The 15,050-nt window shown below is 36.7% G+C and overlaps 1 protein-coding gene across 1 annotated transcript in view; it reads left to right on the top strand.

The window, feature by feature from the left end:
- The first annotated feature begins 896 nt into the window (after positions 1–896).
- The window catches only part of LOC143639945 (lanC-like protein 2), a 49,606-nt gene continuing 35,452 nt past the window's right edge, over positions 897–15,050 (top strand). Inside the window, exon 1 of the mRNA XM_077107968.1 lies at positions 897–1,103. Within this exon, the coding sequence (XP_076964083.1) occupies positions 897–1,103 (207 nt within the window). The remainder of the gene's footprint in view (positions 1,104–15,050) is intronic.

Below are 15,050 nucleotides of genomic sequence, written 5' to 3'. Positions count from 1 at the left end.
ACATTATCTCGTTACCAAAGATGTCCATTTTTTTTTTCAAAACAAAGAAACTGAAAATAAAACACAAGATTAAAAATAAATAAATAAAGCCTGTGGCTCCTCCTCCAAGACAACCCCCCCTCCCAACAGTGATGAATAGGAGGGACTGTATTCCTCGCCCCTGGAGACTATCCTTGCAGATAGTCTGTTTTGAAATTCTTTTTAGAGGAGATTTTTTTTTCTCTCTCTCTCTTTAAAAATATCAAACAAAGCTGCTGTTTGCTATTCCTGTGGCTGGCGCACCACCTGGGGCTGAGGACATGGGCGGCATTGCCGGGCTGGGGAAAATGCAGATTGATGATGGAGCGTCGGGGGATGCGCTTTTCCTTTTCTGCGAACAGCACACTCTTTGAATGACAGCAAATTCTCTACAGGTTTTCCCTGTGGGAACGTGCCCCACGTGGTTCATTCGGTTTTCTCTAGAAAATCGGACAGGCTCTGCGGGCTACTATCCCAGTCCCAGCAAGGCCAGGGCCGGCGGATGGCGTGAGCGTATTCCAAACCGCCGAGGGCAACGGAGGTCCCGCCGAGCCCACTTTTCCCGCCGCAGCGAACAGCAGCCGCGCGGGGCGGAGGCACCACGTGCAGCTCACCGGCTGCATCCAGATGTGCAGGTACCCCGCGGAGAAGAAGGCCACCAGGCGAGGCTATAGCGGGTTCCAAGACTCCGCACATCCCGCCAGCTCACAGTTTCGCTCTTTCTAAAGGAAGCCCTTGGCTCCGGCTGTGAGATCTTCGGTAGGTGACTGGCGCGCAAGACAGCGCTGCTCCAGCCGGAACGCCCCGGCAGGAGGTTTGTCCCCGCCCGCGCGCCGTGCCGCGGGGCACCTAGGGTGGGGAGAGGGCGCGCGGTGGAGATGGGCGAGACCATGTCAAAGAGGTTGAAATTGCATCTGGGAGGGGAGGCGGAGATGGAGGAGCGCGCGTTCACCAATCCCTTCCCGGACTACGAGGCCGCCCTCGCCGCCGCGGGGCTCACTACCGGAACCTCAGAAGAGTCCGGCTGTGTTCGCACCCAATCCACCACAGATGAGTTCGGCCTTCCTTTCCACCACGACGGCAAGGTGAGTCGGCGGCCCTGCCTCGGGAAAGGCCCGGCGGGGGTGGGGGGGGCGCCAGCGGTGGTAGCGTCCACCCGTCGCAGCCGGCGGCGCGTTGACGTCACCCGCGCGCGTCGCTGCTGGCAGTCCAGGGTTAGGCACAGTGCGGTGTGCGTTTGTCGTCCGCCGGCGGGAGCGAGAATGGCCTAGGGGCTGTGAGCTTTTATTGCTGTGGCCACTTCAACGGCAATATACGCCTCCTGGGCTCTCCGGTCTTTAAAACTCTGATAGAGCGCTTTGTTTCCTGGCGGCGATTGGGTATGCAGATTTATGTACCGAAGAAGACCTGCCTCCTGGCTTCCTTCTCTAAAACTGATGAATTTAATGTCAAAAACCTATTTGCATTTCTCCCTAGCCTGATTGTGTGTGGATGTCATACTTGGTTGGTTCCCCACCCTTGGACCTTATCTCTGACGACTAGTAGCAAAAAAAGCATTGTTCATAAAATCAAGTCTTGTCATTTTTTTTTTTTTCCTGCGTGCTCATCAATTGAAGACGGGATTAAGAAGAGAAACTTTACTCTGTAAGGGTCCTCGCTGGGCCAGAGAATGAAATTAACGTAAACAAATTAACAAAGAGCACATAAAATTATTTCATGTTTTATTGACATAGGAGCCTCATAAGGAAATGAAGACGAAAGTGGCAAAACCAAATGCATTTATATTAGGCCAAACAACAAGAGACAATTATTGGAAGGGAACTAAAATACTGTTTATACGGAGAATAAAGGAATGTGATTATTTTAATAAATATAAAATTCTTCTGTCTTCCACACCCTGTCCCTGGTGATAAGAATGTTTCTCCTGGTATTGGGGCACGCATCTTTTCCATGGAAGTTTTATCTCCTACTTTCAGGAGGAACAGGGGAGGTTTTGAACACCTACCTGCTGTTTCTCAAGTGTTTTTAGCTCAAAATAATCCTTTTGCCAAAATGATATGTTTTACTGGGACATATTCTGCCACTTTTCTCTGGAATGTGAATACAATTTGTTCATGTTTGGTAAAACCACACATTTACCAGGTTGTCTTTTTCTCTATGTATTACAAGGCTCCTTTCACTTCCCTGGCTCCTCATGCATTTTATTTTTGAAAAGGGAGAAGTTGGCCTAAACTAGGAAGGTAAATTTGAAAGAACCATTGGTCTGAATATGAAATCTAATGACTTCTCTAGGCCTCTTTTGTCTTACTTGTGATTAAAAGTTGGATAATCATTCCTAACTCAGGGATGTTAGTGATGAATTAAAGAATATAAATTGCCCAGCAGAATGCCTGATCTGCTACCTAGTAGGCTCTGAATAAATGTTAACTGTTTCTTAGCAATTTAAATGCTATGCTTTAGAACTCATATGTCAATATTGTTTTTCTCTGTTTCCTCTCTTTTTCATATGTCTGTTATATTTGTGACTTAGTGTTCAATTTTTTTTACAACAAATATCTCTAGCAAACACTTTTTAAAATCATTTATAAATAGTTGCTCTTTCAATACTTAGAGGTTTAGTGAAAAATTAAGTGAACTCTTGACAGCTTTTTGATAGGGGCAGGTGAGCATCATTTTCAACCTCACAATAAATAAGATAAATACTGGGACAACTTACAGTACCAAAATTACAAATTTTTATTTTTACACTTTATATTTCAATAACTGTGATTTTGATCTCTGCTTTACACGAAATCAATTTGTTTAAAAATCCACAAATAATGAATGTGTCTTGTGACCAATTGTCTATGCAATTAAAATAGTAATAAATTGTCTTGGAGACCTATGCCAGTGGTTGTGATTATATACTTAAGAAAAGGGGAAATGGAAAATGTGTTCTTGAATGTGAAAATGAGAGAACATTGAAGGGAGACAGAAAGAGTGGTTTTTAAAGGTAGAAAGATTGGTTTTTGGTTATGGGAAAGTCATAAGATAAAATGAATATGAATTAAGCTCCACTGTCTTTTGTATAGACACTTTATCATGGATAAATTTATTATATTTGTATTCTTAAGACATGTTAAGAGGCAATTAAGATAGAAGACATAAAGCTATGCATTTGTTTTGATAGACATGAGATTTCCTGAAAATGAATTGTTTCACCCACAAAGATTGTGACTGAATTTCTAACCACTGGAACCTCAAAATGTGATTTTATTTGGAAATAAGGTCATGGCACGTACAATTAGTTAAGATGAAGTCATATTAGAATAGGGTAGGTTTTTAATCCAAAATGACTGGAATCTTTTAAGAAGAGAAGTTATAGACACCCAGGGAGAGAGAAAATGACTGCGTGACAATGGAGGTGGAATGATGCATCTCCCACACAAGGAGTACCAAGGATTGCCAACCACACCAGAAGCTAGAGTTGAGAAGGATGTTTTTCAACTTAGAGCTTTGAGAACAGAGATGATCAATTTCTGTTTTAAGCCACCCAGTTTTGTGGTACTTTGTGACACCCCTAGGAAACTAAAAGCAGGGAGTAATTTGTTAATTTGTAAGTTAAGCATTGCATAAGTGCTTGACAATGTGTGCTATGAGTAAAGATTACATAAAATCTGCCAACACAATTATTTTATTATTAGTATTCTTTAATCATTTACACATTCTCATTTTAGATTAACTGCATATGTATGTGGTATAGTTCTTAAGCCACTCAAACCTGCTTCTTTGAATTATTTCCATAAGTAGGCTTTTATAGCACTTTTTACAGTATTGGCCAAAATATGAAAAACAGTGAATCAAGATAATAGCAGGTTTTAAACAATGGGAGATTTCTATAGCAAATACTCTCAATACTTTACAGTCATTTCCTCCATAACTTTTACTGGAATTTACTGTGGCCATGGACTTCAAGGGAATTGACTTCAGTTCCGGGAGCTGAATCCTTAGCTGATCTAAGCTAGTAGTTCTTTGACCAGTAGCATCAGCTTTATCTGGCATATTGTCAGGGTTCAATCAGGATAGAAACCACCCAAAGTTTGATTTTTCTCATTATAAATAAGGAGAGTTCTAGAGAATATAGGAATAGTGGAAATAAGGAGCAGCCTCATCCATAGATCCAAGAGAGTGTACAAAGAAAAGGTACCTGTGCTAATAACACAGGGGGTGCTATACTGTGTATAAAATTACCCCCAAATTTAGTCACTTTGTAAATATTTAATGTCTGAGAGTCAGGAATACGGTTTCCACTTAACTAAGTGGTTGTAACTTGTTGAGGAAGCTGCAGTCATTTTAAAGCTTAAGTGGGGCTGAGAGAATCTGGTTTGTTCACATAATAATTGTTGGCAGGGCTCTTTAGTTATTATTTGGAGGCTTCAGTTTCTTACCACACATAAGCCTTGCCATAGGGCTGTTTCAGGACATAGGGACTGGCTTCCTTCAAGGTGTACAAGAACAAGATGGAAGCTGCTGTCTATTTTATAATCTCAGAAGTGACCTATCACACAAATGAAGGGATTATACAAGCATATAAATATTAAGTGGTTTGCAGCCTTGCAGCCAAGAAATGAACTTGTTGGGGGAAGGCATGGCCATTGGCTGGCAGAGAAATGGGTGTGATACTGTACCACTGGAACTTGCTGGAAGGGTACCCTCTGGAACCATGCAATGAGTAGTATAGTAAGTGAGAATACACAAATGATATAATGAAGGTACAAGAAAGAGATTACTTCTGCCCACTGGCACCAGGAAAGGCTTTTCAGATTAAGGTGATATTTTTGAGGTCCTTGAAGATTAAGTAGGACTTGCCAGCCTAAGGTGGAGAACTACAATAGCAAGGACTTCAGAGATAGATGCAGTACTAAAATAGTAGATTGTCAAAGAGTAAAACATGGCTGGAGAAGAGGGAGCATGAATGACATGGGAGTTTGAGACAAGAGGTAGAGAGGGGCTGATTTTGATGGATCTGAAGGATTTTAGAACTTTTTCTGCAGAAAAATGAAATCAGGAAAACTTTTACTTTGCATCCTTAATTTGGTATAATCTTGAGTTATTGGAATGCTTTATTTTAAAATTTTATTTAATTTTTCATATTTTTGTTTAAAAGTGGATGATCTTTCTTATCAAAATTTGTTTAACTTCATATTATATAAACATAAGGAAAACAGCACTTCTCAATTGCCCAGAGAAATGTAATTCCTTTTTCTTCTTTCAAAATGAAGAAGTATATTCCTATAGTCCCAGCTATGTGGGAAATTGAGGCAGGAAGATCATTTTGAGCCCAGGAGTTGGAGGCTACCTGAATAACATAGACTCTGTCTCTTAAACACACATGCATATATGCTTTTATGCATACATAACAAAATGAACTGTAGTGGTATATGGGTGTGGAGTAGAGGGATAAACTCTATAGCCTTTCTTCTCAAAATGAGGTTTGTAGACCCAGAGCACAAACATTTCCAGAAAACTTGTTAGGAATGCAAATCCCACCTCAGATCTAGTGAGCCACATTTTAACAAGATCACCAGGTCCAGGGGATTCCTAAATGTGAGAAGTAATATTCTTTCTCGCTCTATGACATTGTTGAATTTTCTTTTAATATGATCTTAACCACCAACCAGTTTTTAATTCCTAATATGGAAAGGTATTGAGAGAAGGGTGATGGGAAGATTATGGAGAGGAGGCTAATGAAATAGTAAATTAACATTTCTCATTTTGTGAATAAACTGAAGTATAGAGCAGTTAATTACTTGGATAGACTTATTTGCTACTTTTCTGTCACTTGCTTTTAAGTTGGTGCAGGTTACTTAACTACATTGAAGCTTGGCTTTCTTACCTCATCGACTTGTTAAAAGTTAAATTGAAAGTTTAATTGAAGTTCTTAATATAGTTATAATATGTTTGTTAAAAGCTTGTAGTAATGATAGTTGTACTACCCCATTTTTATATAATTTTTATAATGGTTAATTAAGTTAATACATTTAAAACGTTCAGAACAATGCCTGATATAAGTGGTAATTAGCTATACATAGTTAACTGATGCATAGGTCAGTAGTGAGAATTTAGTTAATGGTAGCTATTAACATCATGCATTATATATTATAAAATGTGATAATGACAATTTACTTTAAAATTTATATTTTCAGTAGAATACACAAAATATTACATAACCTTTTCTTTTATAAACTTCTTGCAATTATTAACTTTCTTGGGATTATGACATATTTGCCTTAGAGATTATACATAGGAGATCATCAATAACTTTTTTATGTCACACATCAAACTGGATTGAGATTTGTTTTGGATAGGTAATCTACAATATTTTCTACTCATAATAGAGTTTGAAATAAGAAAAACAGAATCAGACCTGATTACGTAAACCAATCCTTATGTTTCTGGAGAATGAACTATTTTTAAACATCTAAGCAAAGAACATTTTCTTGATACAGATTCAGTTTAGGTAAGGACCTATTTATCATAAATATCACTAGTGAAGGTAGATGTTTCCATAGCCATCTAATTCTTTACTGTAGAAAGATGCAGTTCTCCTGTCCACTTTCCCCTTTCATAATCAGCTTTGAGGTAAGGATTATGGGTTGTTTTATTCATTTTTGTTGAACAGAATGGAGTGTTAGAAAACCAAACCCAAAGCCTTTCAAATGTGTAAGACATCACAGAGCATCTTACTTACAAGTAAGATCCTTAAAGATGTGAGATTATGGAATGTACTTTCTTCTAATAAAAAGTTTTGTAAAAACTTTCCTAAGAAAGATCGACTGATGTATATACATTAGCAACTTTTTATATATCCTCACATAGAAGATGTGGGTCAAAAAGCTATTTTTATTATCTGCAAGTCTTGTAGGCAAGACTTGCAGATAATAAAAACTTGTAGGCAAGTCTTTCTCTCTAGTTTTTTCATCTATTCCATGGTAATGATAGTACTGTTTTTAGTATTATCCAGAGAGTTAAATTAGATGAAGGGTCTTAAGTGCTTATCATGTATCAGGAATGTGTGAATTATCTTATTAGTAAGTACTCCTAGTACATTTAAACTGTTATTCATACAGCAAGTTTGATTCATGCATAACTGTTCAGAAATTACTGTTGTGTTTTTAGGAGTTATTTACATTTAACATTGATTTTGGAACTTTTTACTAACCTCTAGTTGAAATCTTAATTTTTTAAAAAGTTTATCATCAATCTTTTTAACACTTTCTGTATTTTTATATGTGGTAATTGTATTTCTTCAAACCAGCATTAAATTTTCATTAAGAAAATACAGGGAACATTATTATTTTAGAAAAAGAATGATTGCATGTTTCTTACTTTTCAGATAGAACTACTTATTTCTTCAGGAAATACCATGTCTTTCACTAAATACCTTTTTTTTTTTTGTACCAGAGAGTGAACTCAAGAGTGCTTAATCACTGAGCTACATCCTCAGCTGTTTCTTTTGTATTTTATTTAGGGACAGAGTCTCACTGAGTTGTGGGTCAAAAGGCTACTTTTATTGTCTTCAAAACTTGTAGGCAAGTCTTTATCTCTTAACTTTAGTTTTTTCATCTATTCCATGGTGATAATAATACTGTTTTTAGTATTATTCAGAGAGTTAAATTAGATGAAGGGTCTTAAGTGCCTGCCATATATCAGGAGTGTGTGAATGATATTATTAGAGCCATACCAAGTTGCTGAGGCTGGCTTTGAACTCTCAATTCTCCTGTCTCAGCCTCCTGTGCCCCTGGGATTACAGGTGTGCACTGCACCTGGCTACATACCTTTTTTATGTCATCTTTATACTTCATCACAAAACATTACCCTTGCTACTTTCCACATAGCAAACTCCATAAGATGCATGCTAGCTGCTTTTTTACTCCTTGAAGCTGAATTGTTAACCATGCTGAAGCCATTTGAGGGGTTAAATAAGTTAGTTGTGTTAGTTTTCTATTGATTACATTATAAAAATAATATCATAAATTAACTTTGATTGGGCAAAGGGGAGGGAGGGTAGGGAGGGTGCATGGGGGCAGGAAAGATGGTGGAGTGAGATGGACATCATTACCCTATATACATGTATGACTGCACATATGGTGTGGCATTGTGTACAACCATAGAAATGTAAAGTTGTGCTGCAGTTGTGTACAATGAATCAAAATGCATTCTGCTGTCATATATACCTAATTAAAATAAATAAATAAATAAATAAATTTTAAAAAAGAAGGCTGATGATGCTCTGATCCTTGATGCAAGGGCTGGGTAATTAGGTGTTTTCAGCTTATGAAAATTCATCATGTTTGAGTCTGTATGTTTGTAATTCTTCAATTAAAATGAAAAACAAACAAAATTAACAGCTTAAAATAGCACCTATTTATTTTCTCTGGGTTCTGTAAGTCAGAGTGTAGCTCAGCTGGTTCCTCTGCTCAGAATTTCTCAAGATGTTAGTAGGCCTGTGTTCTTTTCTCGAAGCTCTGAAGGATGGACTGCTTCCAATTTTAGTTCCTGTGGTTATCGGACTGTGGTGCACATTTCCTTGCTGGCTGTTGGCCGTGATGGTCTCCCCACTACCCACCAACCCCATGTTGCCCAAGTCTTCATGATTTCTATGTGGCTTCTCTAGCAACAGTACATTGAGTCTCTTTCATATTTGACATTTTTTTTTCTCATCACCTTCTGTTATAGCTCTCAGAGCTCTCTGCTTTTAATGACTCATGGGATTGAATTGGTCTCACCTAGATAATTCGTTACACTGTTTTAATGTTTGTAATCTGTTTCAGGTTTCAGGGACTCAGGCATATTTTGGGGTGGCTATATTGTAAAAGTCCTTAGTTTATCAATCTTGAGCTGGATACCTGGGTTCAAACTCTGACTCTGCAATTTCCTATTAGCATAAGTGACTTTTCCTCTCTCCCTGTGCTGCATACTTTCATTTGCAAAATATGGGAATGATTGCCCCTTTACCTTAGGTTTTTTATGATGACAGTGAAGGACAACAACAGACTCAGACAGAGGACATAGTCTCTTAATAAAGTATAGGATAAAATTAAATGCACACAGCTCTGCAAGGCAAGCTCAGCAGCATTTTCCATTTGAGGAACAAACTTTCGTGGACCTTCCAGTCCATAAAGTGCCCCACTGATGATACTTCCTTATTGAAGTAAGGGTCTCTTAGGACCTATAAGAAACCCCTTCCCAGCCTGACAAAGGTTACTAATGCCTTTCCATCTTCTCTTCACCCTTCTAAATATTCTGGCTACTCACCTACCTCCAGGAGCAATAATAACCCCAGTAAATTCCTGAATACCCTCTACAAGGGTGAATTGAAGATTATTTTTCAAGATGCACCACTTTCCTAGTTCCTCTAGACTGTAGACACGTTTGAAGTTTTAGTATCATTCTACATATTTTTAGGAATATTTCATGTTGTAGGTTGCTAAGTCAAACATTTATTATGTGTACTCATAATTATTCTTATGATTGTCTTATTAGATCGGGAACTTGGGAGGGAAGATTCAATCTTATCCAACTTTTTATTCTAGTAATAGTGTCTGGCAATTTGATTATTTTTTTTAAAATAACTGAATAAAATAATCTAATTTTAGACTTACAATTTTCTAATGAGCCACATTTTTTATTTCATTTTTCCCCCTCAAGTATTCTCAAGTTGTCTGAAGATTTTATATATATAAAATATTCAACATTTTATCATATTAAGTTAATAAACTATTGTATTACACTTGCTGAGCCTTATGCCAAGATAAAGAAAATTTCAGTAAAACAGCGAATAATTTCAGTAATAGCTTTTTAGCATTCTAATCAGCTATAAATTTTATAAAATTGTAAAAATTTGTGAAATCAACTTATTTTTTCCATATTCAATATAAAAAATGGGGTTGGGAGGGAAAGCAAGGGAGATTACTTCTAGGTAGGGAATAGGGGTGGGAGAGAAATGCCGGGAGAAGGGGAATAGCATGGATGGTGAAAAGACACCCTCATCATTATACAAAATACATGTATGAAGATGTGAATTTGTTGTCAACATTCCTTATATACAATCAGAGATATGACAAATTGTGGTATAAAGGTGTACTAAGAATTATAATGCAAAATAAATAAATAAATAAAAACATAGCTTTTGAACATGGTGATTTTCCATGCCCTTTTTTAAAATCTAGAGATGGGGCAGAGAGATACAGAATATATGCATATGTTCTAGGAAATAAGAAATTTGGAAATAAATTATTTCCCTTAATTATTCTTATGAAGTACATGGCAAAAACAGCATGGCTAGTGTCTTCTTTGATTTAATGAGAGCAATCAAGAACAGAGCAGGGAGGAAGAGCAGGAAGAAAAGATTAACATTAAATAGAGTCATGAGGTGGAGGGAAAGGGAGAGAAAAGGGAAATTGCATGGAAATGGAAGGAGACCCTCATTGATATCCAAAATTACATATAAGAGAATTTGAGGGGTAAGGAAAAAAAATAAGGAGAGAAATGAATTATAGTAGATGGGGTAGAGAGAGACGTTGGGAAGGGAGGGGAGGGGGGGTTAGTAGAGGATAGGAAAGGTAGCAGAATACAACAGTTACTATTATGGCATTATGTAAAAATGTGGATGTGTAACCGATGTGATTCTGCAATCTTTGTAATTTTTTGAATAACCAATAAAAAAATAATAAATAAAAAATAAATAAAATAAAAAAAAGAGCATGGCTAATGAGGAATATAATTTCCCCAATTTTTTTTAAGAACTTAACTGGGTTAAATGTCATCTAGAGTTTGCCTGTCTCTTTCACTTTTTCTCTCTTTCTCCTGCTCCTATCTTCATCTCAGTTTCTTTCTCCATCTCTGTCTCCTTCTTCATCTCCCTCTCCCTCCTTTCTCCTTCTCCCCTTGCTCCAGGAAAAAAGGTCTCCCATCTGAATTCTAAGATTTATTATCATGCAGAACATTGTGAAGAAGGAAATGGGCACCAGTTATAAGCCACTTTCCTGCCTCTGCACCTTGTCTCTGTGTCTCCTTTATTATTCCTTATAATAAATCTTGCCATATACATGCATTGTGCATCCTTTATAATAACAAGTGTAGTGATGCCTTACAAGGAATTTTACAACCAGTGATTAATAGCTACTCCATTATATTTTTGCTTTATAACACATCTGGGCATTTTTGTATGGGAAAACAAACCTCCCTTATTAGAATAGAACATTTTCTTTCTGATTGCAATGCCTTTGCAAAGGATCAATCTCAGATAAAATCTCAGTGATAAAACCTCCAAAGTTTTTCCCTTATGTATTTTAGAGGTATATTTGTGCAATGTGAGTAAGTGAGTGAAGGCTGTAGGTCTTGAAAATCGTAAAGGTAAATTGTAAATCCAGATTCCCGCAAGAATAAGAAGAGAGCATAGGGAGCCCAGGAACTCTGGAATTAATAATCTACTCAAAGCTCCAAGAGTTTTCTCTCCTTTTGCCTTGTGACCTCCAGTGAGCCTTACTTTTCTCATCTAAAAATTGAAAATTAATGGATGATGAAAAGAGTGACTGAACTATGATGTAAGCCCCATAGTGCCAGGTACATAATAAATGTTTAATAATTGCTATAATAATACCATTATTAAATGAGAGGAACCAGTTAAATTTCTCTTGGTATAGTAATCTCCATCAAATGCAAATAGAATTTGTAGAATAAAATAGCATTACCTGTTTTCTTTGTTCAGGAGATTTGGATCCAATATAGAGATTAGAAGTCTCTTTTATATAAGATAGTTAGAAAAGGAGGGACTAAAAAATGTACCTTAAAGTAAAGTACAGTTCTGGGCATGTTGGTATACACCTGTAAACCCAGCTACTAAAGAGGCTGAGGACAGAAGATCATTAGGTTTGAGGTTAGCCTATGCAACTTATTAGCAAGGCCATCTCAAAATAAAAAGGGCTGGGGATATAGCTCAGTAGTAAAGTGCCTGTTTATATGCGTGGAACACTGGGTTCAATCCCTAGTACTGGGGGGTGGGAGAGAGCACAGAGCAGAAGAATGATTTTTGCAGTAAAATTTTGGACTATATTAAACAGAATTCACATTAAAAATATACATCATAAATATGAGAAATGAAAACTTAGTACTGTATGCTTTGGAATAAAGTTCATTACTCAGCCACATATGAATGTGAGTTAGGTTTACATTCACAACAATAAACAGAAAACTCTTATTTAAAAATATCTTGATTAGATTTTATTTGCCTTATAATAAGAAATCTAGAGATAGGCAATTGATAAGGTCTTGATAAGATGGAATAAGATTAGGGCCAGGATTTCTGCTGTTTATTTTGGTCTTTCTCTCAAATTTTTTCTGTTATAGTACCAGATGGCTGCTGTAGCTTCAGATATCATGTTCAGGTTTTCAGTAGGGAGAGAAAGGAAGAAGTACCTATTCTCTTTCTCTCATTTATCAATAAAAATAACAACTTTTGAGATCTAGGAGATTTGCACTTAGGTCTCATTGGTCAGAACCATGTCATATGACTTACTTTTTTTATAGAAAATCTGGAAGAATAGTAGCTCTTCTGGGGATGGATATATTGTTGTTATTAATATAACCATAATTATTATAATAAGGAGAAAGGGTGTGGGGAATAGATGAACCTACTCTGTAGGTTCTGCCACACCAGGTATTATGAAGAGGTATTACCCACGTTTTTTCTTCATCTGCATCTCTTTGATTATAGCAGAAAACAAACATTAGGACTCAGGAGGCCTAAGTTACTAATTTGAAGTCAGAGTTATCAGTCAGTTGTATGGTGAATCAGACAATTATTCTTTTTGACACATTTTTCAATATTTATTGCTGGAGTGTCCTCTAAAAGACCATTGGGAGATAGTGGTACCTTTGAGAGGTGGGGCCTTGTTGAAGAAAGTTAGGTCACTGGGGGGACATGTCCTTGAGGGGAATATTGGGAACCTTGCCATTTTCTCTCTCTGCTTCTTCAGTTCATAAGGTGAGCAGTTTTGCTGTATCATGAACTCCTACCATGCTGTAGCATACTGTCAGATGCTCAGAATGACAGGGCCAAGTGACCATATACTGAAATCTCTGAAACCATAAACCAAAATAAATATTTTTTTCCTTATAAGTTATTTATCTTGGGTATTTCATTACAGTGATGCAAAGCACCTCAGCTAACTTAACATAGCAACAAAATAAAATACATTTACAAGTATATCATCAAATAATAGGAAATGGCAAATCTTGAAAAATTTTTAGTAAGCAAGGATTGGTAAAATGGAGTCTCTTTATATTACATCACCTCTGAAATATCATTGATATTGAATTCATTGGTGTGCTGTCTTTATCATTTTATGTGAGTAAGCATACTTGTAAAGAAGTTTATGAAGTTGCTGTTTGTGTTAGATTTTTAGCTTACCTTTTAAAATAAGAGAATGTATTTTACCACCATGATTGAATAGGAATTGTTGTAATTTACTACTCTAAATGACATTTAATTAAGAAAGATAATTTTGAAAGCTAATATTATGTTTTAGATACTGAGTAGAATCCATAGACTACTTGCGCAAGGAAAAAAGCATACTCAATACCTACATGATAGTTGAAATAAATACTTATTAATGTAAATCCTCTTTGACAAAATTAGTTGGCTGTAACCACCTCAGCTAATACTTACTGAAGCTTAAAAATGTGGGCAGGGATGGGGATTTTAAAGGAATTGCAGGCATACATCATTTTATCATAGTTCATCAATAATGGTATTTTTAGCACATTGAAGATTTGTGGGAATCCTGCATTGAGCAAATCTAGCTATACCATTTTCCAACATGTGTTCACTTCATTTTTCTGTGTCACATTTTAGATATTCTCATAGTATTTCAAACTTTTTCATCATTACTGCATGTTTTATGATGATTGTTGAGACCTTTGATATTTCATCATTATTGCATGTTTTATGATGATTGCTGAGACCTTTGATATTACTATTGTAATTGTTTGAGGTACCATGAAATGTGCCAGTATAGGATGGCAAACTTAAGTGTATGTTCTGACTGCTCTACCGGCCATTCCCCTATTTCTTTCATTTTACTTAGACTTCTGTATTGTCTGAGACACAAAAATATTGAAATTAGACCAATTTGTAATCCTACAGTGGTCTCTAAACTGATTTAAACTGAAATTTGTGTGACTCTTACAGTGAATGAAGATGTGTGACTCTTTCATTCACTGTAAGAGTCAAACAAATTTCAGTTTAAATCAGTAGCTAGAAATTATTAGATTTAGTGATGAAGGTGTTTCAAAAGCCAAGACAGATCCAAAGCTAGGTCTCTTCTGCAAAACAGTAGCCAAAGGAAAAGTTCTTGAAGGAAATTAAAATGCTTCTCCATTGAACACAGAAATGATAATAAAGTGGTTATGGAGAAAGTGTTAGTGAACAGGACTGCCACAATATTCCCTAAAGCTAAAACCTAATTCAGCGCAAAGCCCTAAGTCTTTTCAGTTCTGTGAAGTCCGAGAGAGGGAAGGAAACTACAGAAGAAATCTTTGAAACTAGCATAGGTTGGTTCATAAGAGGTCATCTCCATATAATAAAAGTGCAAAATGAAGTAGCAAGTGCTAATGTAGATACTGTGAAAAATCATTTAGCTCAGATAGTTGATGAAGGTAAGGTTACATTCAACCACAGATTTTCAAGGCAAACAAAATAGCCTTCTCTTGGAAGAAAATGCCATCTAGGATTTTCAGAGCTAGAGAGCAGAAGTCAATGCTCCACTTAAAGCTTCAAAGGACAGGCTGAGACTTTTATTAGGGGCTCATGCAGCTGGTGGCTTTATGTTAAAGCTTATGCTCATTTACCATTCTGAAAATCCTAGAGCCTTTATGAATTAGTTATGACAAATCTACTTTGTGTTCTGTAAATGGAACAACAGAGCTTGAACAATAGCACATCTGTTTCTGATATGATTTACTGACCTTGAGAACAACTGCTCAGAAAA

Source organism: Callospermophilus lateralis, unplaced genomic scaffold (genome assembly GCF_048772815.1).
Source record: "Callospermophilus lateralis isolate mCalLat2 unplaced genomic scaffold, mCalLat2.hap1 Scaffold_101, whole genome shotgun sequence".
Lineage (NCBI taxonomy): Eukaryota > Metazoa > Chordata > Mammalia > Rodentia > Sciuridae > Callospermophilus > Callospermophilus lateralis.
Note: the sequence above shows the minus strand (reverse complement) of the source record. Positions and strands in the feature narration are given on the sequence as shown.